This window comes from Nomascus leucogenys, chromosome 22a, assembly GCF_006542625.1.
Source record: "Nomascus leucogenys isolate Asia chromosome 22a, Asia_NLE_v1, whole genome shotgun sequence".
Classification (NCBI taxonomy): domain Eukaryota; kingdom Metazoa; phylum Chordata; class Mammalia; order Primates; family Hylobatidae; genus Nomascus; species Nomascus leucogenys.
In genome coordinates this window covers 17544492-17566001 of record NC_044402.1, presented here as the reverse complement: position 1 = coordinate 17566001, position 21510 = coordinate 17544492, and the positions used below count along the sequence as shown (strand labels likewise).

The following is a 21510-nucleotide window of genomic DNA, read 5'->3' as shown; positions in this document are numbered from 1 at the left end:
AATAAGATAAATTTTAAACGACGAGGAAAGTATCAAGTCCACTGAGGAATTAGGGATAGATGTGTATACTTTGATATGATCAATAAACTTTCAGAACAACAAGCTGTCACTCTTTCATCTCAGTTTCGACTTACGCTCTACAGGCTGAATAACAAATTTGCCAACCGATGTTGAAAAATTGCCCTGGTCCTGAGAAGAGTGTTTGATATATGCCTTGCTCTCTCTGCACTTGAGATCATTCCCATTAAAAATGGGTCTATCCAATTTCTATTTTAAAAAAACTGTACTGGACTACAAAAGCAGCTACAGGAATTCTGATTCATTACACTGTGCACTACATGGAAGGTTACTGTTCCATTGTCATTGCATTGAACAGAGCCTGAAATTTAATATTTAGATGATTAATAACATCATGAAAAAGAGAGGCTTCTGCTATCTTGTTTTTATTGCAGCTATTTACTTAGGGCTCTTTGTTGCTTTTGAGTGATCAATATTAATCACAAATTAAGATTTCATTTCCAGCTGGGCATGGTAGCTCACGCCAGTAATCCCCATACTTTGGGAGGCTGAGACAGGAGGATTGCTTGAACCCAGGAGTTCAAGGCCAACCTGGGCAACATGGCAAAATCCCACCTCTACAAAAAATACAAAAATTAGACAGGTATGGTGGTGCATGCCTATAGTCCTAGCCACTCAGGAGGCTCAGCTGGGAGGATCGTTTGAGCCCAAGAGGCAGAGGCTGCAGTAAGCCATGATCGTGCTACTGTACTCCAGCCTCCACAGAGCAAGACTGCCCTTTACAGAACAAGATTCTGTGCCAAAAAAAAATAATCATTTTCTGTGCCTCCTTAAGAATGAGTCACCAAATCTCCCGTGAGCATAGTTTGATAAGGGGAGAAACAAGGAAGTGGAGACAATGCTAGAAACTTCAGGGAAAGTTCTAGAATACTCCTAAAATTAATCATAGCTGCCAGCACTTGCAATGTGCCAGACTCTGCCTTATTATCCTATTTAGTCCTCACAAAACCTTGTAATCATCGATTCTATTACTAGTCCCATTTCACAAGTGAGACTGCAGAAAACAGAAGTAACTTGTCCATGGTTATAGTAGTTAGGAAGTGTCAGAGCTGAGACTGGTTAAAAGTCCTCTCTTTTAACTCTAGCCTTCTATCTTCCATGGATAGTTCTCCGTTCACCTTCTAAACATTTTTCTAAAGCTCATCTGTCATGTCACCTTATTCCAACTAAAAAAAAAAAAAGGACAACATAGAGAAGTCATAATTTGTATGTCTCATCTCCATTTTTAAAAAAACAAAAGGTTAAACACTCACTTACTCAGGAAAGTTAAGCTGCACCACCAGGCTTTTCATCTCTTCTGCCCATTTCCATAGAGAAGGAAGGAAAAATAAACGTTCCCAATATAAAGTGATAAGCTACTCTTAATTGCAGACCTGAATGATAACCCATGGACATTGGTTTTAGATGGAAAAGGGTGACCCAGCCTCAACACCTTATGTTAAGACACAAAGCCCTGTCACTCTAAAGGACAACCAGGAGGTAATCATGACTCTCTACAGTTGACTCACAGGTGAATGAAGGTCCTTTTTGGGGTCCCATAGGTTGAGTCAGAGACTCCTGCTCTGTGACTAAGGACCTGAGTGCTTCCTTGTCTTCTAGAACCAATCTAGTAAACAACAGTTACTGGGCTGTAACTATCCACTAGAGTAGAGCATCATGGCTGAAAAGCATGGATTCTAGAGCCAGACTGCCTTGGCTGGATCACAGTTCCACCTCTCACTTCAGCTTGGGCAAGTTATTTAACTTCTCTGTTCCTCTGTTGCTTACCCCACTTCACAGGATCACTGTAAAATTTAAATGAGTTACTACACATAAAGCATTTAGAGCAGTTCCTGTCCACAGTAAGCACTATGCCAGAATTAGCTAGCGATATAATTAATACTGAACCTCAAGCTCCTTGAGGAGAGGGTGGAGGCATCTTGCAATTTTTATTATTTTTTTAATCGTTAGAGCCAAACACAGCACCTGCTTCATGATAGGTACTAAGTAAATATTAGTTATATAAATGAATACATTGTATTGTGATAAGTAATAAGAGCAATTGTAGGAACTAGACACCATCAAAATCTCACTATTCCATAATATATACAGCCACACTCTAAAGGAGAACAAACCCATGCACATTTGTATAAAAATGCAGTCACAGGAGCATTCACTTCTGGGTTTTGGTTTTATTTTTATGGGAGTTTTTTTAGAACATTGAATTCTCATTTGCAAATTCATTTTCCAGTGGCATGCCAATTTCCATTACCTCTTTAATTTCTGGCTTAAAAGCTTTAGATCTCCTTCACTGAACAGTGATGAAATCAATAACCCCAGGGAGGGAAACAGTAATAATAATGACTCGGAGGCCTGTAGACACAGGCTGGGGGCTGCAGGCCTGATCTTGCATACATTGAAGCATCTTTTGCGTGACCGCTTTGCTGGTGAAAGGGCAGCTCTTCTGAATTCAAAGCAACAGCCAGGAGGAGTCACTTCAACTCAGAGTTGTGCCCCTGGGCTCAAAGAACCCGAACCTGCACTCTCCAGAGCTCACTTGCTGCCTGAGCTGCTACCTAAACTTCCTGGACAAAGGACTGCTTGAAATACGGGATGGCCCAGGGCAGACAAACAGAGGGCTGCTCTAGATCTGCACTCTGAAGTCACAACAAGGATTTCCATGAACATCTCAGGTGCTGTGCTTTCCAACACACTGCTTTCCTAAAAATCCTTATGTCCCTAAATATGGAAATACATAAAGCTTTGACGGCTATAGATACCAAGGGAATCTGTTCATGCATAAAGAAGACAAAAAGGTGAGTTCTTGTCTTAGCTGGGTGTGGTGGCACACCCCTGTAGTTCCAGCTTCTCAGGAGGCTGAGACAGGAGAATCACTTGAATACAGGAGGCAGATCCAGAGAAGTACTATTGACAACCAGACCAAAAAGAAAAGACTTGTATAACATAGAAACAAAAGAATTTTTTGCTTTCCTTCTGTGAAAGTTCTAAATGAAGGGCTCTTGGTCTTCAAAACAGATACAAAGGCTGGGCATGGTGGCTCATGCCTGTAATCCCAGCACTTTGGGAGGCTGAGGTGGGCAGATCACAAGGTCAAGAGTTCAAGACCAGCCTGGCCAATATGATGAAACCCCGTCTCTACTAAAAATACAAAAATTAGCTGGGCGTGGTGGTGCACGCCTGTAGTCCCAGTTACTAGGGAGGCTGAGGCAGAAGAATCGCTTGAACCCAGGAGGTGGAGGTTGCAGTGAGCCGAGATCGTGCCAAGGCACTCCAGCCTGGGAGACAGAGCAAGACTCTGTCTCAAAAAAAAAAAAAAGAACAGACACAAAAAGCACCATTCCTTCATTCCTCAAGCCTTTAGCATCTCCTATTGGCCAGCCACTGTGCCAGGCAGAAGGGATATATTGACAAAAGACATAGATTCAACTTCAAAGAGCTCACAGTCATGGAAAGAGGACAGAGAAAAGTAAAGGTCACCCAAGAGAGTCTAGCGAGTGTAGGGCAAATGGGGCCAAGCAGGACATGACCCAACATAAAGGGCCTATAAAGGCTTCCCCCAAGAGTTGAGTTTTGGCACCACTGAGGACAATTCAGTTCAGAAGTCCAGAGCAAAACACTTAGCAGAGTGCCACAGTTACCACTCCATAAATGTTTAGTTATTGAATTAATGAATGAATAACTTAAAACCCTTTGGGTTTATATGAAGAACCAAAATGGCAATGTACTGATTGACCAGATTATATCACTCTGCTACTGAAAACACAACTGTAAGCTTCACAGTGCTCTTAAGATAAAATTCAGAATCAGCCCCTGCATGGTTTGGCTCCTGCCTGTCTCCAGCCAAATTGCTAAGTTCCCTTTGCTAAATGCCCTTTGGCCACATTTGCACATTTGCTCACTTCTCTCAAGTCCTCAGCCATGGCATGTTGCTTCCTCCCATCCAGGGCCTTGACTCAGCCCTCTCTGCCTGGAATCCTTGTCCTACTAAATCAGTTCTCCTCTTCGGGTGTCCCATAGCTCTAGCTCCCTCTCCTTTGCAACTTTCATCTGGCTTTTAGTTACAATTATTTGTGTAATAACATGCATAAGGTTTGGCTCTCCCACTGTCTATAAGTAGGGTCACTATACATTTTATCTTTCAAACCAAGACACTTTTTTTTAATATAGATGGGGTTTTGCCATGTTGCCCAGGGCTGGTCTCAAACTCCGGAGCTCAAGTGATCCGCCTGCCTCAGCCTCCCAAAGTGCTGAGATTATAGACATGAGCCACCACGCCCAGCCCCAGGACACTTTTGAGAGAGAAAGGGGCACTATTAACAATTACTCCAGAACCACAAAACCTGGGACATTTGGTCATCCTAGCTATAAGCTCCAAGAAGGCAGGGACCATGTCTGTCTTTTATTCACCATTACATCCCAGCATCTAGCACAGTAGGCAATCAACAAGTTTGTTGAATGAAAGAATGAATGAGTGAGTAAGCAAATGAGTAAGTGAGTGAGCAAGTGAGTGAATCGGGTCTTGGCAGAAGGGCAGAGCCACAGCCTTGGGAAATGTTTATGGGTCATGCAAATTACCCAACATCTCCTTGGGTATGGAGAAGACAGTTTGGCAGTTCATAATCTCTAGTCCTCTCATCTGCAGAATAGCAGCTTTGGTTGCCATGACAACATCAAAGGTTCGTACCTAGGACCACAGCACAATACCCACTCCTCACATGCCGCCGCCCACATCTTAGACTAAATCCTTCTCCACTAAAGCATGGTGGAGTCAGGCCCAACAAGCACAGCCAATAAAATGAGTCAGTAAGCCAGAGGCCAACACTCTGGCACCCTAGCCTTGTCATGGAGGCTCTCTGTATGTCAGAAAGGTTACAAATACAGCGAGAGGACAGGAAAGAGAGCTCTGCGTTAGAAGGCAAGCACTAACTGTCACAAAGGAGCCTTCTCATCATGTCGGTTGAGTGGGTTTTCCCTTCGTCAGGAGGAATTTGTCTTGACCCAATTATGTACTCTCTAAGCCCACCATGTCAAGCCAAGGAGAGTATGATTAAGAGAGCGTGGCCTCTGGAGTCACAGAGATCTAGCTAGACTCAAGTCCTGCTTTGGTCACTAGCTAGATGCAAGAACTTTACCCTCTGTAAAATGGGGCAGCAACAGTGGCCGCCTCTTGGTGCAATGGAGAGAGGCAAATGAAGCTAAGTAATATATGTAAACCCTCTAGCACCCAGCCAGCACAGAATCAGTGCCTAATAAATGATGCTAACTGGAAAGAGTCAGGGGAGCAGGGGATAGGGAAGGATTTGTTAAAGGGGACATAATTACAGCAAGATAACAGGAATAAATTCTAGTGTTCTATACCACTGCAGGATGACTACAGTTAACAATAACCTGGTATATAGTTTCAAATAGCTAGAAGGAGGATATTGTACGTTCCCAACACAAAGAAATGATAAATGTTTGAGATGATGAATATGCTAATTTCCCTGATCTGATCATCATACATTGTAGGTATGGCAACATCATGATGTACCTCATAAATACATATAATATTATAGGTCATTTTTAATTTTTTAATGAAAAAAATAATAAATCGTGCCAAATAATACCATCAAACACAGTACTGAGCAAAGTATCTGAAACTCTATTTGGAAAGGATTAAAAAAAAATGCTTAGCCAGCACAGTGGCTCACACCTGTAATCCCAAAACTTCGGGAGGCTGAGGTGGCAGATCACCTGAGGTCAGGAGTTTGAGACCAGCCTGGCCAACCTGGTGACACCCTGTCTATACTAAAAATACAAAAATTAGCTGGGGTGGTGAAGCAGCCTGTAATCCTAGCTACTCGGGAGGCTGAGGCAGGAGAATCACTTGAATCTGGGAGGCAGAGGTTGCAGTGAGCTGAGATCTCACCACTGCACTCCAGTCTGGGTAACAGAGTGAGACGCCATCTTGGGGGCAGAGGGGGGAATCCCATAGACGTCATAAAGTGAAAACCAATGGTAAAGTTTCTGTTCACCAACAGAAAGAGTCACTGGACCAGTCAGGGTGGGGGGGAGAGAGAGAGAGAGACAAAGCAGTTGGGAAGGGACCCCCCAAAAGGCTCATGCTCCAGGCAGTTCCAGACCTAGCCCTGGCCAGGCAGATGAAGGCCCCAGGACTTTCTTCAGACAGAAAAACTATCATGAACAGACAGTGACCATTTCATATTGGAGAGACCCCTCTTGCTGGAGGCAAGGACTGAAGTGAGGCAAGGAAGAAGCCAGCCTTCCAGGGAGTGAGACAACCTGCTCACTCTGAGGGGATTAGACCAACCTGCCCCCAGAAACGTTCTCCAGAGACAGAGGAATAGACCCCTGTCGTTTGCTTTACGGCAAGGCACTTAGAATGAAAAATCCCATGTCCTTCCCCATGGGTGCCTCATCCAACCCTAAACCCACTCCCGTGAAATGCTACTCCCTTCAGCGAGGCTATGACCAGAAGAAATGGCAGCCATGGGACCACTCGAGCTCCCCTGAAGACACTCGAACTCTTAAAACATCTGGGAAACATCAGAATTCATACCCTGAAAAAAGACTGCTGCAAATGATCATCCCTGCAAACCGAAGCATTCATTCTTCACTTCCCCGTCAGTCAGTGAAGGCTCCTCATGATTTTATTATTTGAGGATCACAAAAGAGGAATATTTTACGGCTTTCTCCAAGACTAGTCAGTATAGAAGCTTCTAAGACAATTGCACTAGGAACAGGGAGATAAGCAATTGCGGCATGTGAGGACGTCAAAGATAAAGGCTTTCTTGGGACAGAGTGACCACCAAATCAAGTTCATGGAAACCTCAACTTCAGAAATACATTTAATTTACTTTATTCTACTGCCAAAGAAATGCAAGTACTCCAGGTATAATTATCTTTGTCTACTCAGTTCGCTTGAGAGAAGAAAGACGGGTGGGGGAAGGAGATAGCATTTCCTGAAGGCCAGTGACATGCCAGGCACTCTGCTAGGTTCACTCACTCCCACAATCATCCGAATGAGGACTGTGATCCCTTTAATATGAGGAGGAACCTTAGGTTTAGCGGCATTAAGGGACCAAGTCTATCTGATATAATGTCCATGATCATTCCCCTTCTAAGACACCCTTTCTTTGAAAATATAATATTCCCCACGTGGAGTGCTATAGCACCATGCAAGACAGCCCAGTTTTCTTGAATCACATTTCCTTCTCCCTCCAGCCTTTTCCTTGGAGTAAAAGCTTTACAAAGAGGTCTACATGTTAGTGAGGGGATACTCACCATTGATGCAAGTGAGCAGTATGGCACAAGGGTTCAGTTGTGTGGGCTCTGGAGTCTGGCTTCCCAGGGCTCAAATCCAAGTTTAATCACTTTTTGGCTGTCTGGACTTGGACAAGTTATTTAACTTCTTGGGATTTATTTGCTCATCCATAAAATGAGATGATGATGATTGAACCTACTTCAGACTGGGCATGGTGCCTCAAACCTGTAATATCAGCACTTTGGGAGGCCGAGGTGGGAGGATTGCTTGAGGCCAGGAGTTTCAGACCAGCCTGAGCAACACAGTGAGACCCTGTCTCTACCAAAAAAAAAAAAAATTAAAAATTAGCTGGGTCTGGTGGTATCCACCTGTAGTCCTACGAACAGACAGTGTCCATTTCATGGTGGAGAGGCCTCTGAGGACTTCAGTAACTTGCTGGAGGCAAGGACTGAAGAGAGGCAGGGAAGAAGCCAGCCTTCCAGGGAGTGAGACAACCTGCTCACTCTGAGGGGATTGGACCAACCTACCCCCAGAAACGTTCTGAGGAGGCTGAGGCAGGAGAATTGCTTGAGCCTAGGAGTTCCAGGCTACAGTGAACCATGATTGCACCACTGCACTCCAGTGTGGGTGACACAGCAAGACCCTGTTTTTAAAAAAAAGGAATAAAAAAGTACCTACTTTGTAGGCTTCTTGCAAGAGTTAAATGAGCTAGAGGATTCAAGCACTTAGAACACAGTCTAGAGGAAAGCAAACAGTCAGTAAGTGGTAGCTATATTTTATTGTTACACCAGCTCTGCAGGAAGTTACCCATTTACAATCGTCTGCACACTCCCTCACATCTCAGGGGCAAGATTCTAGAGATGGATGCATCTTTTGTGTCCTCTATGAGCTGAACTGCTGAGCCCCAGCTCAGGTTAAGCGGCTTGCCCTAGGACATCAAACTCGGTCCTAGTGGAATTCGGATTAGCATCATTGTCTCTTTGTTCAGAAGGGTCCTTATTAAAGGGGCCTGGCCCTTCTTCTAGAAGATCCACACACCTCATTAGGGTTTAATTGCAATCAGGCGTTGGGGATATAAGCCCTTTCACTCGGTCACACCTTGGAATCTATGGTCACTCCACTGGTCAGGTGACCTGCTGCTTTGAGGCCTCCTGAGCCCACTGGGTCCCTCAGGTTCTCTGAAACTGTGTCTCAAACCAATCAGAGAAGCAGGGGAGAGAGAGATCAGTGGAGCCGGCCCTAGTGTCTACTTAATAAATGTGAGACTGACAGTCTCCAGTAAGACAAAGGATAAAGACGACATTCCAGATGCTCACAGTAAACCCTCTCAATAAAATGGAAACTTGCTGTGCCGATTCCCTGTGCTCAAGCCACAAAGACAGAGCATCATGGTGTGAGCAGCCCAGCCTAGCACTCGGGGAGTGACTTCTGTGATGGGCACTCTGCACTTGAACAGTAGAAATAAAATTTGTCTATGAGAAAATGCAGGGTTTGAAGCCCAAGGGGCATTTCAGACACCTTCTTCTCTTTTCCCTCAGCAGAACTCCACAATGCGCATCATTTAGGAGTTTTCTGGTTTCTTTTTTTCTTCCTTCCCTAACAAATAAGCAGCAGCAATAACAAGAGCTCAGAGTTACTGAGCTTCTTTTGTTTAATCCTCAGACCACCATAGTGCCTAACACGTAGACACTATGATCGCAATCTCCATTTCACAGAAGAGCAGTGGAGGCCAGGGGCAACATGATATTTGCCCAATTCACTCAGCTCATTAAGTGGTACAGGATTTAACGTGGGGAGATTAACCCCAGAGTCTTGGGGGCTACAGGCCATGCAGGGATATGGAGCACATAGCAGAAATCTTTGCTGAGTGAGGTTTGAGTAATTTTCAAGTTTTCTTTGTCAACTCTTTTAAATATAGCCTTTTCTCTATCTCTCAGCATCCCTCACCTGTGATGTTGCAACATTCTAACTGGTCTTCCTTCCCGTTTCTCCTTCCTCCAACCCAACTTCCCCACTGCTAAAAGGTTTTTTCAGCAGCCAATTTCCATCTTCCAAGCCTCGCTTAAAGCTTTCAGTGACTCAACATTCCACAACATAAAGGTCCTCTAAGCACCTCCTCAGTCCAGCTCCCACGACCCCCTTCCCAGTCTCATTTCCACATACTCTCATACTTCTCAGTTCAAGCCATTCTGACCACTTTCAGTGCCTCAAATCTGGAACTGATTAGTATAACATTCTTGTCACCACAAACTTGTTGGCATTTTCCCATGGGCCACATGCCAGCCATTGGGATACCCTCCAACCATGGCCTACCCAATGAATCCCTCCCAGATATCGCGTTTCTGTTCCAGTGCATGGTGGTTCAGAGTCTGGGATATGTGGTCAGACTGCCTGGCAGTAAACCCTAGATCCTCCATTTCTAACCAGGTGACCTTAAGCCATCATTTCAGCTCCTGCTGCCTCATTTCCTCGTCTGTATGTGGGCACCAAAGACTATCCTCATAGAATAGCTGTGGGGACTGAAGGAGATAAATAACCACAAAATATTCTCTGAGCTCTATTTGCCTCACTAGGGCTCCATTTTTTGGACATCTTTCAGATAGCTCTATTCCAACAGATTGTAATTATTGGCTTACATGCCTCTTCCTCCAGTGCTTCTCAACCTATTAGCATGTTGAACTGGCTAATTCTTTGTGGGAGGGAGATCTATGCTGTGCATTGTAGGATGCCTAGCAGCAACCCTGGCCTCTATCCACTAGATGTCTAGAGCACCTCCCCAGCTGTAACAACCAAAAATGTCTCCAGACATTGCCAAATGCCCCCTAGAGGCAACCATCCCCTCCCCGGTGACCCCACCCCAGCCCATTAAGAACCACTGCTTGAAACTCTGAGCTCCCTGAATAATACTAAGAACAGTAGCAGCAATAGAAGCAGCAATAATAATCCTTTTGTGAGCACTTACCATGTGCCAAGCACAGTTCAAAGCCTTTCTCATGAATTACTGCATTTAATCCTCTCAACACCGTGAGGCCACATTCTATTGATGAAGAAACAAGAGGTAAGTAACTTGCTTATGGTGTGTCTTTTTGTTTTTGTTTTTCGAGATGGAGTCTCACTCTTTTGCCCAGGCTGGAGTGCAATGGCACCATCTCAGCTCACTGTAACCTCTGCCTCCCAGGTTCAAGCGATTCTCCTGCCTCAGCCTCCTGAGTAGCTGGGATCACAGGCACCTGCCACCACACCCAGCTAATTTTTGTATTTTTAGTAGAGACAAGATTTCACCATGTTGGTCAGGCTGGTCTCAAACTCCTGACGTCGTGATCCACTCGCCTCGGACTCCCACAGTGGTGGGATTACAGGCGTGAGCACCGAGCCCGGCCGCGTCTTCTTTCTCTCCCCAACACCTGGCATGTTACTTGATATGGCAGAAGTTCAGCAGCAATTCTGAGAACGAGTGGATGGATGGATAGATGAATGAATGACTAAATGAATGGATGAGAATGTCCCCTTCATAACAGCTACCCATCTTTCTTCACCTTTAGGGATAGTGGCCCATCACTGTCCTCTGGAGTCCCACGGTACCCCATAAAGTGGTCTTACTTGTTGGAAAATCCCTCCCCACTATGGCTGTGAGAGCTACGGCTCTTCTAGGCTATCCAGGCATTTTGAGGGCATCGTGCTTCTCTGGATACTCTATTTTGGTTATTAATAATATGAAGCACACATTCCAGCTTGGCTTTATGAGGGGTTCACTCAATCCAGCCAAGAAACATGACGAAATAAACACTTTCCATCTACTTTCTACTCACCAGTCACTCCTTTCAGACTTGGGTGAGATACAATAGCACTATCTTTCCAGCTTAAAACACAGCACACTGAAAACCCTTCCAGATGTGAAGACAGACTATTTTTAAATACTGTGTTTCTTGTGATCACTATATGCAGTGCTGCTCAGAGGCATAAAGTGTGAGAAAGCTCCCTGGTCTGTAAGAGTGGACACTTTCATCCTTGTGAAGGTATCAGTGAACTGAAGGGCAAAACGTAATGATTTGGTGCAATGATTTGACACAGATTCGGCAGTTAAACCTGCTTAACTTACATTGTGACAAAGACTGTAGATAAACACAAGGCTGAATCTGTAAGTCATAGTAGATGGAGATCTAAAAGCATCCCAGGTCCAGGACTGATGCTCATGTTTATAGGGAGAAGAAACAGAAATGCTTCCTGTCAGGCAGCCAGGAACTCTAATGATTTATTTATTGAGACAAGGTCTCACTCTGTTTCCCAGGCTGGAGTACTGTGGCACAATCATGGCTCACTGCAGCCTCAACTTCCCAGGATCAGGTGATCCTCCCACCTCAGCCTCCCAAGTAGCTGGCATTACAGGTGTGTGCCACCACACCCATCTAATTTTTGTATTTTTTTTGTACAAAAGGGTTTTGCCATGTTGTCCAGGCTGGTCTCGAACTGCTGGGCTCAAGCAATCCATCCGCTTTGGCCTCCCAAACTGCTGGGATTACCAGCATGAACCACCACACCTGGCCATCTAATGCTTTTTGACTGCTAAAATTCTGGAAAGTGCCTGATATGGTTTGGATTTTTGTCCCTGCCCAAATCTCATGTTGAATTGTAATCCCCAGTGTTGGAGGAGGGGCATGGTGGGGGCAGATTTCCCTCTTCTGTTCTTGTGATAGTGAGTGAGTTCTCATGAAATCTGTTTGTCTGGTTTTTTGTTTTAGTTTTTGTTTTTGTTTTGAGACAGAGTCATGCTCTGTCACCTAGGCTGGAGTGCAGTGGCTTGATCTCGGCTCACTGCAACCTCTGCCTCCTGGGTTCAAGCGATTCTCCTGCCTTAGCCTACTGAGTAGCTGGGACCACAGGTGCACACCACCATGCCTGGCTAATTTTTATATTTTTAGTAGAGACGGGGTTTCACCATGTTGGCCAGGTTGGTCTCAAACTCCTGATTTCAGGTCATCCGCCCACCTTGGCCTCCCAAAGTGCTGGGATTACAGGTGTGAGCCACCGTGCCAGGCCAAGATATGGTTGTTTAAAAGTGTGTAGCATCCCTCCCTTTGCTCTCTCTTCCTCCTGCTCCAGCCATATAGGACATGCCTGCTTCCCCTTCGTCTTCTGCCAGGATTCTAAGTTTCCTGAAGCCTCCCAAGCCATGCTTCCTGTACAGCCTGCGGAACTGTGAATCAATTAAACCTCTTTTCTTTATAAATTGCTCAGTCTCAGGTAGTTCTTTATAGCGAGAATGGACTAATACCGCATTCAACATAAAGCACAAGTTTAAAAGAGACTGGAGCTTATTATAAACCAAGATCTACTTAAAGGGCCTGTAGACTATTTGGATGAGAGAGTGTACAGTCAGTCCAACCTTGCGCTGACTACCAGCTCTACCACTTTGGTGGCTGGAAAGTTACTCACCTCTTTAAGGAAACTGATGTTTCCTCACCTGTAAAATGGGAATCATGATATGAACTTAGAGTGTTGTTGACAAGATTAAATGAGATAATGGGTATATGATGCCCAGCTCATAACAGGTGCCTAATAAAGAGCAGCTTTTTAAATTGTTATAAAATTATCTTAAATGTACACACATGTATGTATGTGCAAACACATTCACACAAACACACACATACACACACATATCTCATTTCACAGAGAAATCTTTGAGGTCAAAACAGGACGCCAGTCTTAATGGCAGCATCAGAATTAAGACCTCCACGGTCCCCGACCCTGTCCTTCATTCAGGTCTCTGAGCTCTCTCATAAAGAAGAGGGTTAAAGAATGGGCAATACAGAAATGCTGAATTAATCAACAAATGCATGGATAAGCTCAGATAGCTTGTGACATCACTGGTGTTCTACAATTTGCTTTGATATCTTGCTCTAAAAACATTTATCTAATGGGCAATAATTAGAGGCAAAGCATAAGTCACATGTGGAGATAAAGACAACGCATTCCTTTTCTTCAAGATCTTACTGCCTAACGAAGGAAAATTCAAGCATGATACTAGATTCACTTCAGAACACCTATCAGGTTATTATTACGTGTCTTACAACTAATTAAAAAGGATCCTACCTCATATCACAACAATGTGTATAAATGTAATTATACTGCTACTTAAAACTACTCTAGAATTGTTTCTTCCATTCCCTATAGCATGCTAGGCTTTAAATCTGGCACTGATTAATACAAAAATCTCATCGCCACAAATGTGTTAGCATTTTCCCATGAAAGAAGAAAAGGCATGAGCGTGGTGACTCACACCTGTAATCCCAGCACTTTAGGAGGCCAAGGCGGGCGGATTGCTTGAGCCTAGGAATTCAAGACCAGCCTGGGCAACATGGTGAAAACCTGTCTCTACAAAAAAATACAAAAAGTAGCCAGGCATGGTGGCACATGCCTGTAGTCCCAGCTACTCAGGAGACTGAGGCAGAAGGATCAGTTGAGACCTCGATCAGGAAGTTGAACCTGCAATGAGCCATGATCACACCACTGCACTCCAGCCTAAGTGACAGAATGAGACCCTGTCTCAAAAAAGAAAAAGAAAAAAAAAGACAAAGCCATTTGGAGAACCGACTTCCTATGAAACAGTATATGAAATGCTGCCCTTAGATTTTTAACATTTTATTTTTTTGAGAAGAATTATAGGGCATAGTTATGAACTCATATTTATTCCCAGGAAGGGAAGAATTTGTATTTCTATTTATTTAAGAGTCAAGTCATTATTAAAACTAACTGACAAGAATACGATTGCTATGAAGGTGCCAGATCATAAGCAGCATCGGAATTCCCCTACTCTATTGGTATGGTAGGAAATAAATAAATAATAAAACAGCGCAGACTGGTAAATCCTACACTATCTTGGATTGTTGCAGCCATTAGAATTTAATGCGCATCATCCCAGAGCCAGAAGGAATTGTAAAAGCTGTCTTTTCCATCCCTCCACCTTCCAAACTTTAGAGCCCCCAGAAAGATGAGACTCTCCTTCACCTCCATAAATGTCACCGCCTTCCACCAAAACCCACTCTTTGTAGTTCAGGAGGGTGTCTGGGATAGAAAGTGGAACTTCAGCCTCAGAGGCAGCCTTCCTCCTTCACGTCCAAGGTGAAGCCCTCCAACGGGGCTCTCCACCATTTCCCTTTCTTCCTCATGGGAACTGCTTTTCTCTCTGGCTTCCCAGACTTCTCAACCCTCCTGATCCAGTCCCTCGCACCACAGCCGCGTAGATGACTCTCTGGCTTTCTATAGCTCCTCACCGCCACAGTCCACCCCTGCCAAGTCCACATCTGTTGCCCAGAATTGTTGCCTTGCTTCTTTAGGCTGCAGTTCAAGTTCTCTGCTTCCATTTTCCTATGAATCTTTTTTCCTTAATATCCAGGGTATGTAAAGGCCTTAGTACATACCTGATACACAGTAAGTATTCAAAAACAGCAAACCTGATGATTACTACTACTGTGATCCATATTATTTCATCCCCATAAATCCACTATAACAGCTGTTTCAGGCCGCCGACAGCCTCTTCACCCACACACCTGGTGGCCTCTTCTCTACCTCAACCTCATGGACCTTGGACAGGTTAATATATCCCTGCTTATTCTAAATCTGCATACTTAAAATTCTTTCTTTCTTTGGGTTCTATCCCAGCATTCCACAGAGAGTTCAGAATCAAGGAGCTAATCAGCACACATAGGTGGACTTGAACTTGAAAATCCAAAGTCCACTGGCCTGCTGCCGCCTCTGACCACTCATCCAAAACCAGATGCAGAACATAGACCCTCCTTCCCCCACACTGTCACATGCCTCACTATCGCTTCTTGGAGGTCTCAGCTCATATGTCACCTCCCTGGAGAGAACTTCCCTGACCACCAAGAGCCTCTCAACTGAAGGCAAGACTAGAGACCCAGAAAGATAAAACCAACCCTGCCATCCACCCCACCAGTTGGCCTAAGATGGACTCACTCCCTGCTCACCTGGATCAATGTCTCCAGCTCCTGGGGGCTCACACAGACATGATCCCGCAGGAATTCCGCCTTCTCCAAGGCGATGGTATTCTTCTGGCTGCTCTCAAAGGGCTGCTCCAATGCCCGGAAGACAAGACCGCCAGTGACAAGGTAGACCACCACAACCACAAAGATGGCAACCACCGTCTTCCACTTCATGACGGTCTGCAAGCCCCCCTGGGAGGTGCCTTCCATCCTGGCTACGACTGTGGCTCGGGAGGAAATGGACAGGCGCGGAGTTGGAGTCGGAGCCGGAGCCGGGGGTTGCCCGTTAGTGGCGCTCTTGGGCTGGCACACCGGTGCTGCTGCGGGAACGGCCACTGAGGAGTCAGGGTGGGGGACAAAGAAGAAGAGAGTTTGTTTATAAATAAATACAAAACGTGTCAGAAACAAAGCACAGATGTCTTCTTTGAGCCAGCTTTCAAATGTGAGGATGAAATGCTGGTTCACCAAGCCTGCAGTTAGGGAATTTGATCAGTTGCTAGGTACCCATTTGAGTTCTAAAAAATAAGCACCAGGAATCCCAGTTTAAAAAATTTAAAAAAAGTATAAACTGAGTTTAAAATGCTTACCTTTTTCTACAAGGGTCTAAATTGAAAGCTATCTCTCTACCATTTATAATTCACCTCCTCCCTTAGCTTCCTTGTTGAAACAATGTGTAAGGAACACAACAAATCACCAGATTTAAAAACAAACATGTTGTTGAACTTGGAGAGGAAGCAAATAGGAGAGGGATAATCAACTACTCTATCCAAGCACCAAGGGCTGGTGATACCAAGAGCAGAGAAGAGATGAACATCTAGAGACTTAAAAAGTCCTCTTGTCAAAAAACAAAGGAAAAAAGGATGCGCTTGTTATACCTTAATAGAAGATATGACTTAGGCATAACCACTCCTGATCTACTAGTAATAGAATTTTTCTTCTATTGTTTTCCAATAAGATGTCATTGGAAAAAAACTGTTTCCTGGTTTTCGAAGCACATAGAATTTTCTAAGGTCCCTGTTCTCTGTAGGGCAATTTCATTACTTTGGAAACAAGTAGGTTCAGCTGGAGGCTTTTCTGCGATGGCAGGAAGTTTGGGGTTGTGACGCACACGCAATGCTATCATGCATCACAGAAATGTCTTGTGCAACAATGAACGGCCATTGCACTTAAGTTTTGTTCTCCCTTTATTATTCCAACTCTTATTATAGTCTCTATCATGGTGCAGGCTGGCTGTTGTGTAAAGAAGGTATTAGTAGATGATAAACCTAATTACCTAAGTGGGGTAAACAGTTCCACTCCAGCGGGGAGTTAAACTGCTCAATCACTGTTGGAAAAGTCAAACAACAGGCTATGTCACTCCCTGTTCAAAACACCTGGCTGTAGAGGTGGTGGCTTAGAAGAATCTAAGTTTGTAAACATCCGCCTCTCCTCCTAGGCCCTCGGAATCAGTTTCTCTCTTTGGAAACCGAGCTGAACGTCAGTCTTTTAATGGAATATTATCCAATCCAATAAAATCACTCCACATTAAATTTCCCTCAGATTTACGCAAGCGCAAAATTGTCTGGAATCTTGATTGAAAGATCTATATGTTAGAATCAGCAATCTGGGCATTATGTTCTTGCTAACCTTTCCCTAAAGACGCGGCATTCACTTTCCCCCTTGCTCCTATTGATGCCAAGAAGGTAAGCCTTGCCTAAGGTGGCTTTCTTTTTTTTTTTTTTTTTTTTTTTTTTATTATACTTTAGGTTTTAGGGTACATGTGCACAATGTGCAGGTTTGTTACATATGTATCCATGTGCCATGTTGATTTCCTGCACCCATTAACTCGTCATTTAGCATTAGGTATATCTCCTAATGCTGTCCCTCCCCCCTCCCCCCACCCCACAACAGTCCCCGGAATGTGAGGTTCCCCTTCCTGTGTCCATGAGTTCTCATTGTTCAATTCCCACCTATGAGTGAGAACATGTGGTGTTTGGTTTTTTGTCCTTGCGATAGTTTACTGAGAATGATGTTTTCCAGTTTCATCCACGTCCCTACAAAGGACACGAACTCATCACTTTTTATGGCTGCACAGTATTCCATGGTGTATATGTGCCACATTTTCTTAATCCAGTCTATTGTTGTTGGACATTTGGGTTGGTTCCAAGTCTTTGCTATTGTGAATAGTGCTGCAATAAACATACGTGTGCATGTGTCTTTATAGCAGCATGATTTATAGTCCTTTGGGTATATACCCAGTAATGGGATGGCTGGGTCAAATGGTATTTCTAGTTCTAGATCCCTGAGGAATTGCCACACTGACTTCCACAATGGTTGAACTAGTTTACAGTCCCACCAACAGTGTAAAAGTGTTCCTATTTCTCCACATCCTCTCCAGCACCTGTTGTTTCCTGATTTTTTAATGATGGCCATTCTAACTGGTGTGAGATGGTATCTCACTGTGGTTTTGATTTGCATTTCTCTGATGGCCAGTGATGATGAGCATTTCTTCATGTGTTTTTTGGCTGCATAAATGTCTTCTTTTGAGAAGTGTCTGTTCATGTCCTTTGCCCACTTTTTGATGGGGTTGTTTGTTTTTTTCTTGTAAATTTGTTTGAGTTCATTGTAGATTCTCGATATTAGCCCTTTGTCAGATGAGTAGGTTGCAAAAATTTTCTCCCATTCTGTAGGTCGCCTGTTCACTCTGATGGTAGTTTCTTTTGCTGTGCAGAAGCTCTTTAGTTTAATTAGATCCCATTTGTCAATTTTGGCTTTTGTTGCCATTGCTTTTGGTGTTTTAGACATGAAGTCCTTGCCCACGCCTATGTCCTGAATGGTATTGCCTAGGTTTTCTTGTAGGATTTTAATGGTTTTAGGTCTAACATGTAAGTCTTTAATCCATCTTGAATTAATTTTTGTATAAGGTGTAAGGAAGGGATCCAGTTTCGGCTTTCTACATATGGCTAGCCAGTTTTCCCAGCACCATTTATTAAATAGGGAATCCTTTCCCCATTTCTTATTTTTGTCAGGTTTGTCAAAGATCAGATAGTTGTAGATATGTGGCATCATTTCTGAGGGCTCTGTTCTGTTCCATTGATCTATGTCTCTGTTGTGGTACCAGTACCATGCTGTTTTGGTTACTGTAGCCTTGTAGTATAGTTTAAAGTCAGGTAGCGTGATGCCTCCAGCTTTGTTCTTTTGGCTTAGGATTGACTTGGCGATGTGGGCTCTTTTTTGGTTCCATATGAACTTTAAAGTAGTTTTTTCCAATTCTGTGAAGAAAGTCATTGGTAGCTTGATGGGGATGGCATTGAATCTATAAATTACCTTGGGCAGTATGGCCATTTTCAAAAACCACATGATTATCTCAATAGATGCAGAAAAGGCCTTTGACAAAATTCAACAACGCTTCATGCTAAAAACTCTCAATAAATTAGGTATTGATGGGATGTATCTCAAAATAATAAGAGCTATCTACGACAAACCCACAGCCAATATCATACTGAATGGGGAAAAACTGGAAGCATTCCCTCTGAAAACTGGCACAAGACAGGGATGCCCTCTCTCACCACTCCTATTCAACATAGTGCTAGAAGTTCTGGCCAGAGCAATCAGGCAGGAGAAGGAAATAAAGGGTATTCAATTAGGAAAAGAGGAAGTCAAATTGTCCCTGTTTGCAGATGACATGATTGTATATCTAGAAAATCCCATAGTCTCAGCCCAAAATCTCCTTAAGCTGATTAGCAACTTCAGCAAAGTCTCAGGATACAAAATCAATGTACAAAAATCACAAGCATTCTTGTACACCAATAACAGACAGAGAGCCAAATCATGAGTGAACTCCCATTCACAATTGCTTCAAAGAGAATAAAATACCTAGGAATCCAACTTACAAGGGATGTGAAGGACCTCTTCAAGGAGAACTACAAACCACTGCTCAATGAAATAAAAGAGGTGGCTTTCTTTTACCACTGCCCACATCTCCCATTCATTCAGCCTTGTCACCGTATTTCATCCCTTGGGCCTTCCCCTACCCCTGTGGCCAGCAGCCTCATCCAGCCCACCGTCACATCTTGCTAGGACCAGCCCAGCAGCCTCCCAAGGGGCCTCCCTGCTTCCATGTGTATCCCGCTTCTGACCCAGAAAACTCAGATTAAATATCACTTCTGGGAGCACCTTCTCTCCTCCTACCTTGGATGCAGGTACAATAATGGCCCACAAAGAGGTCCACATCCTAATCCCCAAGACATATATGAATGTTATCTTACATGGCAAAAGGGACTTTGCAGATGTGATTAAGAATGTTGAGATGGGGGATGATCTTGGATTATATGGTTGGGCTCAATATAATGCAAGAGTTCTTATAAGAAGGAAGCAGGAGGGCCAGAGAGAGAAAGGATGTGAGGACAGATACACAGGTTGGAGTGATGCAGCCATGAGCCCAGGAATGTGGTCCCTGTAGAAGCTGGAAAAGGCAAGGGAAGGATCCTCCCCTAGAGCCTTCTGAAAGAACCTGTACTGCTTACCCTTTGACTTTGGCCAAGTGAGGCTGATTTTGAACTTCTGACTTCCAGAACCATACAATAATAGACTAGTGTTGCTTTAAGCCACTACATGTGTGGCAATTTGCTACGGAAGCCCCAGGAAATGAATCTGCCCTCCATTAGTTCAGGTTTCCTGATATGGTTTGGCTGTGTCCCCACCCAAATCTCACCTTAAATTGTATTCCCATAATCCTTACATCTTAAGGGAGTGACCCAGTGGGAGGTAATTGAAGCATGGGGGCGGGTTTTTCCCGGTGCTGTTCTCGTGATCGTGAATAAGTCTCACAAGATCTGATGGTTTTATAAAGGTGAGTTCCCTTGCACATGCTTTCTTACCTGCTGCCATGTAAGATGCGACTTTGCTCCTCATTTACCCTCCACCATGATTGTGAGGCCTCCCCAGCCATATGGAACTGTGAGTCCCTTAAACTTCTTTCCTTTATAAATTATCCAGTCTTGGGTATGTCTTTATTAGCAGCCAGAAAACAGACTAATACATCTCCCTTGCCCAGCACTCAAACAGACTAATACATCTCCCTTGCCCAGCACTCAAACGGACTAATACATCTCCCTTGCCCAGCACTCACTGTGCGGTGCTGCTGATACAGCCTGCGCCCTTGTCCAGCACTCCCATTAGATTGAAAGCTCCATGTGGGCAGGCACCCTGTCTACCCCTCACCTCTGCACCCCTAGTGTTCTGCACAGTACCTGGCACATGGTGGGTAGACAATCAATGATTGTGGAATAAGTGAATGAAGGATAGAAGGAATGCTGGCACATCCAAACCACGCAGACAACGTGGATGAGCAGCATCAAATGGCAAACAGTTTGGCACTCCAGCAATATTGAAAGCAGGTCCTCAAACACAGCAGTGCTCTGTTCACACCTCCACACCTTTGCAGGTGTTGTCCTCTCAGCCAGTAACCCCTTCCCCACCCTCATCTGCCTGGAAAACTCCCATTCTCTTTAGTCTCAGCCAAAAGCCACCTCCTCTATGAAGTCGTCCTGGGCTCTTCCAGGCAGGCCCAGTGTGCCGATCTTCCTCACTAGCCTACCAACTTCTTGGAGTCAGAAAGTTCATCAAATTTTAATCATTGGATCTCAATTTCTTGGCATAGTGCCTGGCATAGAGCAAATGTTGTTTTCTGGTGGTGGTGGTGGGGGTGGTGATAATTCCTTCACACAAAAGCCCCATCAGAATCACCAGCACTCTCAAAAACAAACATTTATTTAATGCTGAATGGGCACAAAGGGGTGTGGTATGGTGGGGATAAGGCACAGTCCCTCCCAGCCTCAGGGGCTTGCCAGTCAGCTTAAGGAACATGCTCCACAGCACCAGGTAACCAACATTAGCTTAAAGCCTCATCAGCTGACATGCAATGGCATGAGCATGGAGGTGAGTGGAGGCTGGTCTCCTTCACTGACCTGCATCATGGATGCTTCCCAAGCTTCTAGCATCCCTGAGGCTGGGCAGAATTGGGCTTCAAAAAGGTCTCTTCAGGCCAGGTCCTGGTGCCAGTTTGCTAAGAGACTGTCCATTAGGGCAGAGTTTGAACAGAATCCACCCATTTCTGAGCTTCCAAAGCATCAGAGCAAAAACCAGAGTTTCAGTCCCAAATCCATCAGTGACAGCATGACGTCGAAA

At 44.3% G+C, this 21510-nt stretch overlaps 1 protein-coding gene across 2 annotated transcripts in view; it reads right to left on the bottom strand.

Moving 5' to 3' along the window:
• Positions 1-21510, bottom strand: part of KCNK10 (potassium two pore domain channel subfamily K member 10) — a 156976-nt gene that overhangs the window by 75455 nt on the left and 60011 nt on the right. For both annotated transcript variants that reach the window (XM_003260855.4, XM_003260854.4), the window contains exon 2: positions 15328-15677. In XM_003260855.4, coding sequence (XP_003260903.2) covers positions 15328-15677 — 350 coding nt within the window. The remainder of the gene's footprint in view (positions 1-15327; positions 15678-21510) is intronic.